Source organism: Dromiciops gliroides, chromosome X (assembly GCF_019393635.1).
Source record: "Dromiciops gliroides isolate mDroGli1 chromosome X, mDroGli1.pri, whole genome shotgun sequence".
In the NCBI taxonomy this organism is placed as follows: Eukaryota; Metazoa; Chordata; class Mammalia; order Microbiotheria; family Microbiotheriidae; genus Dromiciops; species Dromiciops gliroides.
In genome coordinates this window covers 53,708,532-53,726,704 of record NC_057867.1, presented here as the reverse complement: position 1 = coordinate 53,726,704, position 18,173 = coordinate 53,708,532, and the positions used below count along the sequence as shown (strand labels likewise).

General features: G+C 46.2%; 1 protein-coding gene across 4 annotated transcripts in view; it reads left to right on the top strand.

The window, feature by feature from the left end:
• The first annotated feature begins 209 nt into the window (after positions 1–209).
• The window catches only part of FGF13 (fibroblast growth factor 13), a 492,554-nt gene continuing 474,590 nt past the window's right edge, over positions 210–18,173 (top strand). Inside the window, exons 1-2 of one of the 4 annotated variants that reach the window (XM_043974267.1) lie at positions 210–324; positions 1,049–1,261. In XM_043974267.1, coding sequence (XP_043830202.1) covers positions 1,213–1,261 — 49 coding nt within the window. In that variant the 5' untranslated portion in view covers positions 210–324; positions 1,049–1,212. Of the gene's footprint in view, positions 325–552; positions 582–723; positions 745–1,048; positions 1,262–18,173 lie in introns of those variants that run through there. The other 3 variants (XM_043974266.1, XM_043974270.1, XM_043974268.1) reach the window with 3 other exon arrangements.

Here is an 18,173-nt window from a genome sequence, read left to right as displayed (position 1 = left end):
GCACCCCTGCGCCTCTCTCGGCGGCCCCCAGGCAGGGGGCTGGCCAGGTTTTCTCCCATCCCGGGTTAGGCTGACGTCGGCGCGCCCCTGCCGCGCTCTTGCTTTACTACAGCCAGCCGGCGGCTTTGTGTGGGTCCCGTCCCTCCCCCAACTCCCCCCCCCCCTCCGTGCCCACACCTTCCCGTTTATATATAACGCGCTGCCGCTACCGCCGCCGCCGCCGCTGCCGCTGCTGGGGCTTCGCAGCTGGCTGGGAGCGAGTGAGCGAGCGAGAGGAGAGTTGGCGAGAGGAGCCAGGGGGTGTGGGTGTAGAAGAGCGACCAGGTAAGGCAAGGCGGCAGCCCGTCGGGCTTGCACCCCCACCCCACTCCCGTGCCCTCCATCCGTAGCTAACTATTACTACAACTAAGAAAGACGAGGAGGGGGCGGCAGTCCGGCTCACCTCGCTCGCCTCTCCCCTTCCCCCAGGCTCTGCGGTGTAACTGGCTCACACGTTGCTCAGCACATGTGCAAACAGTGCCTGCCCTCTCGGGCTGCTGGGGATCGGGAAGCGCACATTTTCGTCTTTGTTGCAATTCGAGGTTAGCCTTGCTTAGGCTATTTTCCCCTCTCGCAGCCTCGTCTCCCCCACCTCCTCTCCTAGTAGGGCCGGGTCCGGCTGCTTCCATCCGGACCCGGCAGGCGCTGTCGGGTCAGGCGTCCCCTTCTCCCCCTCCCCTCCTGGCTCCGTGAGCCCCAGCTGCGGTGGGTGGCCCTTGGAAAAAGCCTTAGAGTCCCGGCTGCGCTCTCTCCCAGTCTCTCTATCTGGCATCAGGGTGGGGAGGAGGGGAGAGAGAAAAAGAGAGAGAGAGAGAGAGAGAGAGAGAGAGAGAGAGAGAGAGAGAGAGAGAGAGGGAGCGATAGAGACGGAGGGGGGGAGTCAGTGACACCCAGAGAGAACCCGCTTTTGTCTTTGCCGCTTCTTGTGGGTGCCGGGGAGCTGCGGTGCCTCTCTGCCTCACTCACCCCCACCCCACCTTTGCTTTCTCCCTTCCCCGCTTTTCTGTAGGCACCGGCGGAGGCTGCAGGGGCAAGCGGAGCCCGAGCCCGAGCCCTAGGGTCGGCTGTCGGGCACTGTCTGCCTTCTACCTTGTTGAAAGAGCCCTCCGCGTCCGGCCGGATCCGTGAGGGTTTCAGTTCCTCGGGGCGAGCTTGGCGATCAAACTGGGATCTATGAGTGGCAAGGTGATGAAACCCAAGGAAGAGAAAGATGCTTCTAAGGGTAAGTCCGCCCGCTCCGTTTCGCCTTCCCTTCCCTTCTCTTCCCTTCCCATTCCCTGCCCTGCCCTCTTTTCCCCCACCCATTCCTGTGCCCGGAGCTTCTCCTTTCCCTAGCTTGAGCTGCTGCTGACCTTTTCCCCTGTGGGGCTGGGGTCGAGGCCAGGCGGGAGCCGGGGGTGGGGCGGGGGTCGGGGTTGGAGCTGAGCGCGAGCGCGAGGGCGAGGACGAGCCTCTGGAAGATTTCCGTAATTGCAAACTCGGGACCTGGCCACTTTTGCCGGCTTTAAGTGCCTCTGCCCGGCGTTTCTCCTTCTCCGGACCCGCACTGGCAGTGATGTGGGGAATGGAGGGCTGCTTCGCGGCGGCCGGGCTGTGTGTGTGCGCCTGTGCGTGTGCGTATGTGTGTATGTGTATGTGTGTGCTTGGGCGTGTGTGTATGTGTGTGTTGGTTAGACAAGTGCAACCTGAGGGCCCCGCGCTCGTCAGGCTGCTCCGTCCGCCCGGATCCTAACAAAGAAAGCGGCCCCGGCCAGGCAGGCACGCCTCCCCTTGCTTCCGTCCGTCAGTCTGTGCTGGACCCCGCTCGTACCCGCCACCTTGATCCCGGCCCCCTCAGAATCCCAGGGCCGGGCCAGGAGCTTCGAGGGTGACCAGCGACTCCCTTGCCCAGGCCCCCGGGGGCACCAGTGAACCCTCGTCCCTGGCGGCTGCGGACCTGCAGCGCTCTGCTCCGCACTCCTGCTCCGGGCCGCGCAGGCTCCGCGCTCACTTCGGAGCAGTCACCCCAGGGAGAACAAAGGCTCTGCTCCCTTGAACCCCCCTGCGCCATGCCCGTGCCCGAGAGAGGAGGCAGCCACTGGCAGGCTTGGCCCCGGGGACCCGAGGGCACTCGGCTCTCGGGATGGCAGGCTTAGGGAACCAGGGGAAAATCCGTGGCTGACCAGCCTCCTCCTCTCTTTGCCCCCACTTCTCTCGTCACTTCTCTCCCCTTCTGTCTTCCCCTTCTTTCTCTCCTCTCTTCTGCCCCTTCTTCCTCTCTTCTCTCCCCTTTCCTCTTCTCCTCCCCCTTCTTCTTCTCCTCTCTTCTGCTCTTTCCTTCTCTCCTTTCCCCCTTCCTCCCCTCTTTCCCCTTCTCTCTCCTCTTTTCTCTCCCCCTCCCCTCCTTCCCTCTCTTTCCCCCTTCCTCCTCCCTTCTCCCCGTCCTCCTCCCCTCTCTTCCCCCCCTCCTCCTTTCTCACCCCCCCCCCAAGCAGTGGACCAGTTTACTTGCTCCTGGATATAAATTGGATAGCAATTGCCATGGCAACAGGGTGGGGAGGTGTAGAGAGGGAGTGTTGGGGAGATGTGGGGAACAGCAAACAGATTACTTGAATTTAATCTATAACCCCCCCAGCACCACCCATTAGCAGATGGGCTGAGATGCTCTTGCAAAGATTTGGGGATGTATGAACACCATGACCCATCCCCAGAGGAAGTTGCAGGGATTTGGGGACTTGCTCTTTTAGCTCTTCTGGGAGAGGAAGCCCCTTTACCCAGTACCCTTCAGTACCACTCCTTCCCAAAATCTTTTGTCTTTTGTCTCCTCTCTCTTCTCCCCTCTCCCATGTTGGGGGAGGTGGGGAGGCTTCTTGTAGCAGTTTTAACCTTCCCCAGCTAAAAGTTGTCGAAGTCATTATCACTGATTATAAGTAGAAGAGATTGTGTCTTTTTCAGGGTGAAAAGGTGGGGAGGGTGGGGGAAGGACCTGAACTGCTAGCTCTCGGGGGTTTCAGTTCCTGTCCTTTGCTTACTAGATGTGAGTTGAAGCCTCTTGACTGAAGGTTTTAAGTGCAAGGTTTAATTGAAATAGTAAACTTTGGAAAGCAGACTGTTCATGTTGTGCTAAGCATTTGAAATATGGATTTCTGTGATAAGGTGGAATGACTTGAGAATCATTCAGAAGCCTTATTTTCCACAAAGTGCCCAGATAGATAAACACATTTGAAAATTGTAGCACAAACCCATCTTAATGCAGGTAATTCCACTTGGAAGTTGGCAGCATTTTGAATTCATTCCTTTAACCCAGTTTCCTGTATGAGTGTTGTCTTACCTTCCTTCCACTTTGAAAAATAAAATCAACCCCAACCCCTCCACACACTCCAGGAAAATGAGAGCAGCTGCTCTGACACATCTCATGTAGAATTGCATAGCATGGATGTTGGGAAACATGGATGCTGGTTTCTATGAAACAAAGTATTTTCCTAGATGTATGGTATCATCTTTTTCCATGACATCACTCTCATTTTGGCACCATATACTTTCATCTTAGAATTATTTCATTATTAGAATTTCAGGCCTAATTACAAAGTAATTTTTTTTAAAAAACCTTTTTAAAAAAGGTTGATTTTATTGGTTTATTGGGAAATTAACAGAGGATATTTGCCCTCAGTCTACTATTAGTATTTGTTTCTTTAAAATTAAATGCTAAAAGATGTGGCAAAATAAAAAAGATGTGACGATCACAATCTTCTACATCTGCCAGGAAGTGTCTTGTACAAAGTGAAATATTTTGATTTCTGATTTTCTATCTTCCTTTTTTTTAGAAGAACAAAGAAACTTTTTAGTAGTAATGTAAGAGTATTCATTTCTAGGGAATTTAATTGTCAACATTATGGTTTTAGCTACACACCCACGTAGGTTTGGAAAATGATATTTTGATGGATCTTGGATTTTATCCACGGGACCCGCCCTGTGCCTGTGCTGGGGAAAACAGGGTTGAATAAAGTGGAAAAGAGCTGGCCAGAAGCTTGGTTATTAACAGTTCCTTTCACTGAAGTCAACAAGTTGTTTTGAAAGCTATCAGTGCTTTGATGGGGTTTCAAGCGCCCTCTCCTTCCCTTCCTACTCTCAACTGATATATGTAGACCTACCTTCCAGCCTACAGAGAAGTCCGCTGGGGAATTTTCTTACAGAGCCTGTTTTGATCATAGGTGTGTACTTTAAAGCTTGCCCTTTTTCTCCCCAGAAGTTCCCCCGTCTTGGGTGCTGTTATAAACTAGGAAAGGAACAGACGGGTCCAGTGTGAGGGCTACAGCAGCTCCTGAATGGGCCCATCTACTTCTGCTGGGGAAAAGAGGGAAGCTGAGTATTTGTTTGTTTAGGCAGCTTTGACTGCATAACCCACAAAATGAGTTCAGCATTTCGTTTCCTGCAGAAGAATTACCTAGCTAGCATTGGATGTGATTTGGTGCAAAAGGGGCACCCGTGGAATTGGAGGCCTCAAGAATTTGCCAGAGACAAGCTCTTTTCTTTGCTGGCTCCAAGCCCCTGACGGTTCTGAGCGGCAGAAAAGGTCTCTGCCCCCCCTTTCCTCTCTCTCTCCTCTCTCTTTCCTTTCTCTCTCCCTCCAAGAGAGTTTGGTGTGTGGTTTGCAACAATCCCGATGGCTTGTGCTTATTGTCAAGAGCCTTCCATGTCCACCCTGCTCTCAGTAGGAGCTGATTCTTTCTGCTGGCCAGCCTTGTAGTCAGGGCCTGGGCCTCTTGCTGAGCTACATACGTAGAGAGATTCCAGGCATATTCCGAGAAGCTGACCACTTGCAGATCAGCCCCTGGGAGTGTTGGCAGTCCCCATGTACATTTAGTGGAGAGGGGTCCTTTTCTTCTTTGCATGGTTGATGTTGCTTTCATGGTTATTCCAGCTCTTGAAATCCCAGCAGGCTTTGTGGTATTTGTGGCTGGATATGGGGCACATCTCACGACTTTATATTCACTCTGAAAACCGTTTCAATAGACATCATCTTGGTCTCTCTGGATTTAGGAACTAGCTCAGGTCCCATCCCCTCCCCCTGCCCCCAGCAGTGGCTTTAGCCTTGAAAAACAAAAGGCTGGGGATATTACAACCCGACCAATAGCCAATCATGACATCGATCATTTCTCTTCCTCCATTTGCCCCTTCCTAACAGTCCTGAAAATATAAAAGAATAATCTACTGGTCACTCAAATCACAGCATGCTTAGCCACTCTGCTGCCATGTGGACATGTTATAAGCCAGGGGTTTCACCAACAAGGGGTGAGGATTAAGAACCCCATAGCAAAATGCCTCTTTGAGGAAAGCCACTGGTCCAGAACACTGATATCGATTTATAATTTTAGTTTTGTTTGTTTTTTTTTTTTTTGGTGAGGCAGTTGGGGTTAAGTGACTTGCCCAGGGTCACACAGCTAGTAAGTGTCAAATGTCTGAGGCTGTTGGCAGAGGTATACTGGTATAGATCACAGGCATGGAGCTTGTCTCTAAGCTGAAGGTGAACAGAGCAGGACAGGTCCCTGAACTGCTTATTGTTCTACCGTTGGTATTCCTCATGGTGTGTGACCTCTTTGTCTGGGATAATGGCTACCTGGAGGAGGGTGGGTAGAGAGGCCGTACCTTAACAAGATCTTCCTTCTACCCGCAGCTCTGTGTCTTTGGCCTATTTTTAGGCCAAGTATGTAGGCCTGGGAGAGTGAAGTAGGGAGGTCAGAGCCAGGAGATAGCAAGTAGGACTTGGTAGCAGGCACTATGGCTAGAGACAGGTAGGCAGAGAGGTGTGGGTTGGATGATGTGAGGGGGGCAGGAAGGGGAAATCATTGGCATATGGGGTCTTTGTGTTCTAGTCATCTCCTCAGCCTCTAATTCCCTTGAGTGGAGATCATGCTGTCCTTTGTGTGAGAGCGCTTGTGCCCTTATGATTCCTCCTTTTGGGCCTAAGCTTGCTAATAAGAATTGAGAGCAAATTGCTTAGATGAAGCCATTCAAGGAGGTGAGCCATCACCAGAAATGAAACGTTGGGGAAAAAGCCTCGAAGCAAAATACAGATTGAAATATGCAGTGTTCTGCTGCTGATTGGCATCTCCCACAGTCGTCTCCTGGCCTCTAAGTTTCTGCAGTGCCCATCTTAGCTTTTCCTAACTGGAAGTGATATCATCATTAGGTTAGAGCAGCAGAGCTTGGGGAATGATGGTTGGGGGTGATTGTATTAGATAAGAGACTTTTTCCAGGTCTGCCTTAGTCATCCCAAAATGGGTATGATTCTTGGATGTGGTTTACTTTTGGGAGGTTTAGTTTGAAAATTTTTCCACATTTGTGAATATTTTAGGGAACTTAAATTGATCCAACCTTTTAAGTGGGGGTAGGGGTCAGCTGTAGTTTCTGGGTCAATGTAGTGATGTCACAGATTAAAAGTAACACATATCACCTCTTCAACAAAATTGGCCTTTGCTTAGAACAAACTGTCACAAATGATAGAATTATAAAACCTCCAAGTTGAGAGGGACCTCAGAGATATATAACTAGGCATTTTTTTCTTCAGCATCTACAACAAAGGGTTTTGCAGCCTGTTCAGGAGTACTTCCAGTGACAGGGAGCTCACTGATCCTCTTAGCAGCCTATTCATTGTACATTTTGATAGCTCTAATTATTGTTGTTGTTCAGTCATTTCAGTCATGTCCAACTCTCCGTGACCCCATTTGGAGTTTTCTTGGCAAAGATACTAGAGTGGTTTGCCATTTTCTTCTCCAGCTCATTTTACAGATGAGGAACTGAGGCAAACAGGGTGAAGTGACTTGCCCAGGGTCATCCAGTGTTATGGCTAAATCTTTTTTCCTCAGATTGCTACAAGTTGCCCCTAGCTTTGCCCTCCGAGATGAAGCGCAGCTTTTGTGATTCAGGAGGGGGCCTCTGTGGCCATGTAGATGAAAGGAATTGCCATTGTAACATACCCCCTAAGAGATTCTCCAGTCTCTTCTTGAAATCCTCCAGTGGATGGTTGCTGCTCACCTCCAGAGGCAGGGCATTCTACATCTAGGCACACCTCTCATTGGTGTTGGCCTCTTGGTAACATCCACCCCATTGTTCTTGGTTCTCTTTGGTGCCAAACAGAACAAGTCTGATCCCTTCTTTACATGGCAGCCCTTCAAGTATGTGGAAGACAGATCATATTCCCTCCAGGTCTTTTCTTTCCCAGACTTATTCCCAGCTCCTGCAGTGGATTTTCCTATTACCTGCATTCAAAGCCTATCATCATCTTATTTCTCTGCCCCTGGACACTCTTCAGTTTCAGTTGATATTTGTCAAATGACTACTATGTGTCAGGCCATGGGGATACAAGTACACAGAATGAAAAGATCCCTACTGTCAATGAGCTTACATTCTAATAAGGGAGACAACAAGAAAATGGAATAGCTATCTAAATATAAAGTGAATACATGAATATATACCAAGTAGCTAAATACAGGGTAGTTTAGGAGAGAGGGCACTGGCAGGGGACATTAGGAGAGGTTTCATGTAGAAGATGGTGCCCAAGCTGCATCCTAAAGGAAAAGAGAGCCCTACTCTTTGAGGCAGAGTTAAGGAGTGAATGTGCTCTCAGCATCAGGCATGGCCTTTGCAAAGGACCAGAGATGGGAGTATTGTGGGTAAGAAATCGAGAGAAAGCTAGTTTGGCTGAATAAGAGTGCAGGAGAAGTAGTGTTCAGTGAAACTAGAAAAATAGGTTGGGTATATATAGGGCCATCACATAAATCCTTACTTATGGAAAATGACTTCAGCAACAATGTGGAGGATGAACTGGAGTAGTGGGAGACTAATTAAGAAACTATTGTGGGGATTGGTGAGAGGTTTTCAGAGCCTGATCTAGGGTGGTAGCTGCTTGAGTGGAGGGAAGAGATTGGATTTGAGTGATGTTGTGAAGCTAGAAATGGCAAAGTTTGGCTAGTGATTGACTATGTGGGATGAGGAAGGGTGAAGAGTCTGGGATAATTCCCAGGTGATAAATCTGTGGTACTAGAAGGATGATGGTGTTTTCAGCAAAAATAGGGGAGTGTGGAAAGAGGAGATGGTTTAAGGGAGAAGATACTGTTTAATTTTAATTTGTTGAGTTTAAGATTTCTCTAGGTTAGCCCATCTAAGATGTTCAGCAGACAATTGGTACATGATGTAGGATTGAAGGTGAGGGGAAAGATTGGGACTAGATCTGAGTGTCATCTGCATAGAGATTATAGTTAAACCCATGAGAGAGGTTGAGATTACAGAAGAAGCTAAAGAAAGACACCCAGATAGAGCCTTGGGGAACATTGACAACTAGGGGGTGTGATGTGGTTGATTCACCAGTCTCTGAGGAGACTTGGAGTGGTGAGATAAGGAAGTGAAACTGTCAGGAAAATCCAAGGAAGAGAGTGTGATATTGGTGATATATGTGATGAATAGGTGGAGTAGTACAAGGACTGGAAAAAGGATCATCATATTTGGCAATCAAGAAATCACTGATAACTTTAGAAAGACTAGTTTCATTTGAGTGATGGGGTGGGAAATAAGATTGGAAAGAGTTGAAGAGTGAGAGAAAAGGAAGTGTGGCAGCAAGTAGAGACAACTTTTCCCAAGGAATTTGCCTGAGAAAGGGAAGCTAAATGTATGATGATAGCTTGAAGATATGATATAGTCTAATAAAGGGGTTTTTAGAGAGAGGGGACTTGGGCATGTTTAAGGCAGCAGGGAAGGAACCAGCTGATAGGAAAATATTGAAGAGAGAGGGGAGGATGGAGGATGCACTCTCCTAGAGAAGACGGGAGACATGTAGAGGGGTTAGTCTTGGATTGGAGAAGAAACATCTCTTTTTCACTCTGAGGGAAAGAAGAGAGTAGGAAATGATGTACAGTGGTTTTGAGGTGAAGAAAATGGGAAAAGAGGCAGTTCACATCAAATGCTCTTATTTTAAAAGTTAAAGTAACAAGCATGGGCCTCAGCCGAGGAAGGGGGGAATATGGAGGACTTGAGGAGGGAAGAGAAGGCTTGGAATAGCGAGTGAGGCAAGCAATCAGTTAGGGAGGAATAAAAGGACTATCTTGCTCCAGTGAGAATCCAGTTGAGGTTGGATATCAGGAATTGGTAATCTAGCCAGTTCTCTAGCTTCATCCAGGGGTTTGTGAATAAGAGGAGAAGGCAGATGGTGGGAATCTTATAGACCTGAGATTTGGCAAGAAATGAGGTGTGATAGGACAAGGGGGAAAGAGCTTAAAGAACCAAGGGCTGGGTCAAATTGAACTGTCTAATTATTGGGTTGAAGTTGGAGAGGGGGGAATGTGCAGTCATATTATCATTATTCTTAAGCTGACATACCTAGAACTAAAGCCAAATCTCCAGAAAAGATTCTGATGAAGAGAGAACAGTGGGACTGTCACCCCCGCCCCAGTTCCTGGAAGCTTTGCCCCCTTTAATGCTGTCCAAAATCCCACTAGCTTTTGTGCCTGCCACATCACTCTGTTGACTCACATGGAGTCCCCTCCCTAAGACCTTTTCCAGAACAATCACAGTCTAATTCTTCCTCCTGCACATATTTCTGAGGTTGATTTTGGGGGGGTACTCTAGTACATCACAAGGGTTCCTACTGAATTTCATTTCATTGGATTTAGCCAAATGTTGTAGATGCTGGTGATACATAGACAGCGATGATATTACCACCAATGGTTGACATGAACATAGCACTTCAGGTTTGCAGAATGCTATAAAACCATTTTAGTTGATATTTACAATGATGTAGGTGTTCTTATTCCTTTCTCCCCACTTTATATATAAGAAAATTGTGGCTGTCATAGGTTGTGATTTGCCCATGTTAACACAGCTAGGTGTTTCCGGAGATGATATTTGAATCCAGGTCTATCTTGATTCCATATTGGTACAGGTGTTCTACTGGTAATCTAATAATAACAATAGTTTCTTTATAGGGCTAGAGACCAAACCTATGATTGTGTTGGCATGGAAAACTCCTTGGTAAGGAAGCCCCCTTTACCAGTGCAGATGGGCACCTTCTCTCCAAGTTATGGTCTTAGTTGCCAAGGCGGAGGTGTTTAATACATGGTGCAGAAGCTGCAAGCGGCCTACAACTCTCCTGAGTGTGACCTGAACCAGATTAAAATGCAATTGAGAAATACTTAGCAAAATAATTAACAAATTAAACAGGTGCAATAAAACATAGATGGTATTGCATTTTAAAATGCAAAGATGCTTATGTAAGGATTAGAGGCTCTCGTTTGTATTGGATTCTGACACCACTGCTCTAGAGCACACAGAGAGAGGTTCATTGATATACTAGCTCTGGCTATTTGTCAAAGGCAGGACTTGAATCCAGGTCTCCCTGGGTTAGGGCAACTCTTTCTACTCTGCCAGGGTTCAAAGCCTTGAAGCCATCCTTGACTCCTGATTCATCCTCAGTGGCAATCCACTCAGTTATCTAATCTTGCTAATTCTGCCTACTCTCTAATAGCTCTTCACGTCTGTCCTCTTCACTCACATGGAGTTCACCCTTCTCCAGGCCCTTATCGCTTCTTACTTCCTTTTATTTTCTCCCAGCTCCAAAAATCCACCTTCCATGCAAATGCCAAAATAAGCTCCCTAAAGCACCAGTCTAACCATGCCCCTGCCTTACTTTGAGTAAGTTTGATCTCGAGTGGCTCCCTGTTGCCTCTAAGATCAAGTGGAAACTCCTTAACTTAGCATTTCAAGCCTTTCCCTATGTGGCTCCTATCTGTCTTTTTAGACTTATTTAGGCCCGCACAGACCTATTTGTTAGTTGTTGAGCTTAGCATGCCATTTCCTGCTTCTGACTAGACCTTTGCACAGACTTCCCTTTGTGCCTGGAATTTCTTTCTTTCCTTAGCTTCCTTCATTGCTCAGTTCACATGTCACCTCCTATATAATGTTCTTTCCATATCCTTCTAACTAGTTCTCTTTCCTTCCTCTTATTATTGTGTGCTTCACTCCTCTGTATAAATAGTATTTCTCCCAGTCATCATCAGGTCCTTGATGGAAGAGACTGGGTTTTGTTTTGTTTTTCTGCTCCTCTGTGAAAGCCTCCCTCCAATTCCAGTACCTTGCACACAGAAAGTGTTTCATAAATGCTTATTGCATGAATGAATAGTACTTATGTACCCTGCTCTGGTCAAACCATGTCAAGAATAGTATATTGAGTTCTGGGTATCATATTTTAGGAATTAAATTGATGAAGTGGAGGAGGGTAACAAGAACTGAGAAAGGAATAGAGAGAGCCCCTCCAAACAAGGACTTGGTTGTTAGCCTGGAGAAGAAGAGACTTAGTTGGGACTGGGAGCGGGGTGGAGGGGAATGGATGGAAAGGGACGTGGGAGCAGTGTTCAGGTGTCTGAAAGTCTTTCCTGTGGAAGATGGATTTGACTTGCTCCGCGGCTCCAGAGGACAGACCAGGGAGCAAGGGGGGCCATTATGGAGGGGCAGATTTAGACTTGACGTCAGCATGAACTTGCTATCAGTGAGAGCTATCCCAAAGTGGGATGGGCCCCCCCTGGTGCCCCCTTACTAGAAACCTTCAAATAAAGGCTGGCCATTTGGGGGGAATTTTATAGAGAAAGGCCCTGCTCAGGGTATGGGTTGGGCTAGAGGGACTCCGAGGTCTCTGAATTCTGAGGTTCTGTCGAGGCTTCATTGAGGAGATAGCTGCAGAATGGAACCTTGAAGGAAGGTTAGGGCTTCAGCAAATGGGGGAAGAGGGGAGTCCATTTCATGGGTGAAGGATGGGGAGAACAAAGGCCTAGAAATAAAAGAGAGAAACAGAGTAGGGCTGACTATGGACAGGAATCTAGTTTGGCTGGAATGCAGAATACATTAAGGTAATTAGCATGAGTTACGGCTGGAATACATTAAGGCAATTAGCATGAGCTAAGGCTCCAAAGGTAGGCAGAATCAGTCTAATCCATCTTCCATGGGATAACTCTTCAGATATTTAAAGATGGCTCTTATGTTCTTCTCCCCACCCCAGCCCTTTTCTCCAGATGAAATATCCCTGGTTCCTTTGGCCAGGCCTCTCCTGGCATGATTCCTGTTCCCCCTCCTCACACATGTTCCCTTCGTCTCAATGCTCACCAAATTAACAAAAAACATGGGGCCCAGCAAAGGGCACATTAACCTGCACTATAGTCACAAGCTGCCCCTTGGATTTAGGCCCCTTACGAATTGGATGTCAGAGCCCTCCCTGAAGCACTGCTCTCTTGCATAAGAAAGAATTTGTTCCTAAAAGAGACAGGGTTTGGGGTTTTGAGGTTTGATATATAAGTATCATAGGGTGAGGGTACAGAGACTGGACCTTTAACTTCAGTAGTATGGAGAATTCCCAGGTGAGGGAATTCCTTCCACAAATGCAAGTGAGCACTCTTCTCTTCAACTTAAAGTCTTAGAGAGTTGCCTCAAGCACTGAGTGGTTGAGTGCCTTGTCTATGGTCACCTAGCCAGTATGTAGCAAAGTGGGACTTGAATCCATTCAGAGCCAGTTCTCTGTTTCCAACATCATGTTGTCCCATAGCATAGGTATCATATAGGCCCTTTATGGAGAGCTATGGGTTATTAATAAACATTAATTATTGGGGCCATTAGAGCCCAGACTTTAAGCACTGTATATCTAAGAGCATTGTAACAGAGTTCTCCTGAATCGTCTCCCTTTGCCTTTTGACGTTACTTTGGGTGTTGACTATAGAATGGAGACAGTATTGGTGTCAGTAGCTAATGTTCTCCACTCTCACAGAAGCAGGGGTTAGTATGTGTCCTTTAAGATTGTCTTAAATTTGGCAGTGGCCCTGGAGTCTGTTGGCATCAGCTTTGTGTTGACATGTCTGAAGCCTCCAGGAGGGTGGGTTGGGCTATGTGGCTCTTGGTTCTGTTTTTTCGTTCTGAAGAGCTCTCAGAAGGTGGTTTAGGCCATTTTTGATGTCCCCCAAGGTTCTACAGGTAGTAGATTCTCCATCATTCTTCCTGTACCCTACTCCTAGGCCCCAGAGAAAAAGAGCAGAAAGAGTTGGAGTGGCAATAACATGCCTTTATTAGCCAATCTAACTTTTTAAATGGCCCCTAGTAGGCCTGGACAGAATTGGGAAGTGTGCTTTTGGCACTTAGTGACTTACCTCCCCTTTTTGTTTCCATTTCTTTCTATCCTCACCATAGGCATTGTGTGCCTTCAGCATAGAGTCAGATACATTATAGCCCCTTAGTAAATGTTAATTGAATGAATAAAGGAATTAATATTTGTCCCCTGGGTACTTAGCCCCACTCCTCTCACCTTCCATCTCTGGTGCTCCCTACTGCTTTGCACCAAAAGTAAAGGCTTAAGAGGTATGTCCATTGAATGGCTTCCCCAATGGAACCATATACTCAACGCCTCCTGGTGTCTTGCTACCAGTCCCATCACAACTTACCTAGCCCATGGTCCCTTCCCTCCAGTTATATAGCATAAAGGTGTCAGACACGCTGCCTGAAACCACGTGTGGCCCACAACACTCCTGAGTGCTGCCTGTACTTGATTAAAATATAATTGGGAAATACTTAGCCAATTAAATAAAAATCCATTAAAACATAAATAATATTACTATGCAATTTTCTAAATCGATATGCAGCCTACAGGAATCCTTAATATGGTTTAGGGGCCCCATTTTCTATTGAAATTTGACACCACTGATCTAGCATGTTGGAAGGTTTCCCATAAAAACAGTTCTTACAAAGGTGTTAAAAGATAATAGCTAAACATATATTATCAACTCCCCCTTCCAATTTGCATTTTAACTAAGGATTTCTGCAAATGCTTAGCCTTGACCCAAAGGAATAACTTTAATAACAGATTATCAGACATTTTGAGGAGGAAGCTAAAGAAATGTGAGGGAGAAAGGAGAATTTTCTAGCACTTCTTGACTCATTGGAAATAAGAGACCATCTTTCTCCCTAGACAACATAGTTTGTCCCCAGGGAGATTGGGGACTTTTATTTTTGACCACTATGGATATAACAATGAGTTATGAGGTAATATGAAAAACCAGTCCTAGAGTCTCTTTTCCCTCTGACTCATGGGAAGTTATGGCCATTGTCTTCCTTATATGTGTTTTTCCTCATTCATCCATCTCTTCCTGTCATCCTTATAGGGCTACTGCAATTCAATTCAATTTAGCTCAGTTCACTTTCAGAGAGGTGACTGGTATAATGTAAAGAGCTGGCTTCAATGCTTGGAAGACCCGGGTTCAATTCTACCTCTGACATGGACTGGCTTTGTGGTCCCGGGAGAATAATTTTCCCTAGAAAGGCTCTAGACTATACTAAGACTTTGAATGGCAATCAGGGTGCTGACCTGCATTGGGAGAGGGAGTCTCCTCATCAGAGAGTCCCCCATGTCAATAAAATCTAGTCCCTACCCATATGAATTTTATCTTTGACTTCTTCAATGGACGAGGCACTGAGCAGGGCCCCAAGGCCCTTTCTGCTAGTAGAATATTCTAAGTGTCCAGATAAAAAATACAATGGAGGAATAAAGGAGTGTTCACAGTGTTCCAAATACTGCAATAATAGTAATAATTGAAATTTTTATAATGCTTTCTCATTTGACTTGCAACCCTGTGAGGTAGGTATTATTATTATTATTATTACTATTATTATCTCTCTCTCTCTCTCTCTCTCTCTCTCTCTCCCATTTTACAGATGGGAAAATTGAGGCTCAGAGCAACTTGCCTAGAGCCACAGAGCTACTAGCTAATGTTAGGGGAGGCATTCAAACCCAGTTCCTCCTAACTCCAAGGCCAGTGCTCCTTCCTCCAGCATCCTTCAATCCAGTGCACTGGTAGTTGCATGTGAGGATGATGTTCTGAAGCTTCAGTTAGCCAGGGAGCTGGGGCTTTGTGCTGATTTTAGAGCTCATGTTTCTTCCTGCTTGTTACACCTGAGTTCTAGAGATGGCTCTTGTTCTTAATTGACTTCCGGGTAGGACTCATGTTGTTGATTTTATTTTTTTGGTCCTTCTTACATGGCATATGCTTTCTGTCGCTCTCTCATCTGTCCCTCTCATCTGTTTCTGCCTCTCTCACCTTTTCTCTCCTCCTCTTCCATTCTTTTATACAGCTTGTCAACAGATGTCATCAGCCCCTCCAGGTCTAAGTAAATTTCTCCAGGTGCCTTTCAGTCATCATATTCTTCCTCAACTGGCCTCTTCTTCGTTGTTAGCTGGTCTGGCCATCATCTTGGGCTTAGTAACCCTGGTGATATTCCTCCCCCCTCTTTAAAAATGCATCTTAAAGGAAGGGGCCTTTAGACTTATTATATAACTCACTTAAATGGAAAAATAAAAGCTTGGGGTTTATTTTTTAAGCCCAACTATTTATGCAGCCCTTCAGTTAGATAATATTTCCAAAAATATATCTTGTTAAGAGAGATGCACTCCTTGAACGAGCATATTAATTATAGTTCTTAAACTTGGGTATCATGTAGCCAGGCTTCAGTGTGTCGGAGAACCCATGTTTAACAGCAACAATTAAAAGTGAAAAGTCGATTGCGATGGTTCTAGGTGAAATTGACTTAGAGATGTGAACCGTTTTCCCTAAATCCTTCCAAATAAGGAAGGTGGCATTTCTGCAGCTATGGAATTGTAGATGAGTAAACAGCCAGGGTTCTTAAAATATTTATCTGGCTGTTGAAAGAATATTAAGTAAACAACATGGTTTGTGCTGCCCGGCTTACATTTTGTGAAACCCCTCTGATCTTTGCTTTGACAAGGGGAAAGAAATTGACCTGCTTGTTTTTCAATTTGATTTTTCTCTATGTATATTTTACTCTCACCTGGGGTGTTTCCAGTGCATGTTCGTGCTTCCAGAGAATTTGAGCTTTCTGGATTTGTGTTTTGCTTTTGGAGATCTGAGAACAATATGAACTATGAAAGGTTGGCTTTAAAGCAGCAGAGGGGGGTGGGTGATGCTCTTAGGAGTGGAAGTTCTGGTTTGTGAGACCAGCAGGGACCTGGAGCCCAGCTTGGTCAACAAGTCTCCTTAGCTGCTGGTGTGTCTGGCAGGCGGGCCCGTGACAAATTTCTGTGTGCTCATTTGCCTTGTGATTTGCCTGCCGAAAAAAGAAACACTGAAAAGTTGTGTCACCAAAGGTGAAACTTGGCCCTGAGCTGCTCTCTGCTGAGCTATGACAAGGCTTCTTTCACAGGCTGTGTCCAGGACGACTTCTGGGGGCCTCAGCTGTCTTGTCGCTTGCAGCAAAGTGAATTTACCTTTCTAGGCCTGGGCAGCTGGCACCCTTTCCCCTGAATGCCATGCAAGGAGACTGCTCTCTTGGAAGACAGTGGATGTTCTCAACATAGCTATTTCAGGATAATGAAGCAGCCAGGGAGAGGAGAGGACAGCTCTGGCCATCAACAGAATTGTGCAATTAGAGCAAGGAGCACATTGCAGCAAATCAGGAGGGAGGCAGAGTTGAGATTGTGGTCCCAGGCAGTATCCTGGTTCCAGGAAGCCAGGCCCCAGACCTTGGGTTATTGTTATTGTAGCATGGTGCCTGTCTCTTCTCCCCTGTCCCCCCTTCCCTCTCCCTTGCAGTCCTCACAACACATCCAGGATTTCATCATCCTCAGATAGCCTCAGTTCTAGGCCTTTTCAAAAGGACAGGTCTTCTTTGAGAGGAGGGACCATGTAAAAAACAACATGATACCTCTCCCAGCATGGTCCCCAGCTTTAGTGTCAGGGGGCTAGCTTCTAGGCCTAACATTGCCAGGTGATTCTGAGCCCCTTATGATCTTGGGCAAGTCACTTTAGTTCCTGATTCCTCATCTCTCACCTATGTAAATAAAATGAGAGGGTTGTATTAGATGGCTACTGAACTCCCCTTCACCTTTAGATCTGTGATTCTGTGTGTAACTTTGGTAAGCGACTTTACCTCCCTAAGCCTCAGTTAATTATTATCATTATCATTATTATTATTATCTTAATTATTATTGCTAAATGACATGGCCAAGGTCACATTGTAAATGACTAAGTCAGGATTTGAATCTAGGTCATCTGACTCCAAACCCAGTATTCTTTCTACATTACCACATTTCCTCCCCTTAGGCTGTGGCAAGGAATCATTCAATGGTCATAGGCCAGGCATTGGGCTACTTAGTCGTTCAGCCAATAAACATTTATTAAGAGCCTCCTACACAGTCCCAGGTACTGTGCTAAGCTAGGCCCTGGAGATAGCAAGACCAAACCAAAATTGCCCCGATCTCATGACGCTTACATTCTCTGAGATGAAGGCATTTGTACACAAATATAAAATCTGTACAAAAAATGGGGTAGGGGCCCTAGCAACTTGGGGAAACAATTGGTCCACAAACATTAAGGAAGCAATTATTCTGTGTGAGGCAGCATGCTAAGCTCTAGATAGACAAAAATAGAAAAAAAGAGCTTCCCTACTCTCCAGAAGTTAAGTCTAATGCGGAAGACCACATACAAAGAATTAAGTACAAACAAGATGTATTCTGTGTAACTGGAAGATGATTTCAGAGAGAAGGGATTAGAAAGAGTGAGGGAGAAAGAAACGTGAAATTTGAGAGGAATTTTGAAGGAAGTCAGGAGTTTGAGGTGAGGGGGAAAGCATTAAAAGCATTGGGCACAGCTGGTGGAAGTGTCATGTGTGAGGAAGAGTGTGTAGGCTAACATATCTGGAGTAAAGGGTAAGACTTCTGAGAGGGTAAGTAGGGGCTAGGTTGTTAAAAGCTTTGAATGCTAGAGGGTTTTATATTTGATTCTGGAGGTAATAGGGAGCCATTGGAGTTTATTGAATTGAAAAGGTGTGATATAGTCAGACCTGCTCCTTTGGAAAGTTGATTTGGCAGCTGAGTAGGGCCTGGATTGGATTGGAGAGATTTGAGGCAGGGAGGCTAATTACAAGGCTATGGTAATGATCCAAGGGTGGGGTCAGAGCATCTATACCAGGGTGGTTGCTGTGTGAGTATAGAGGAGAGAACAGTGTCAGTAAATGGTGTCCATCGGTAGCAATGGATTAGATAGAAGTATGATGTGAAACTGAGGAGTTGAAGATGATGCTGAGGTTGAGGTTATGGGCTTGGGTGACAGGGAGCATGG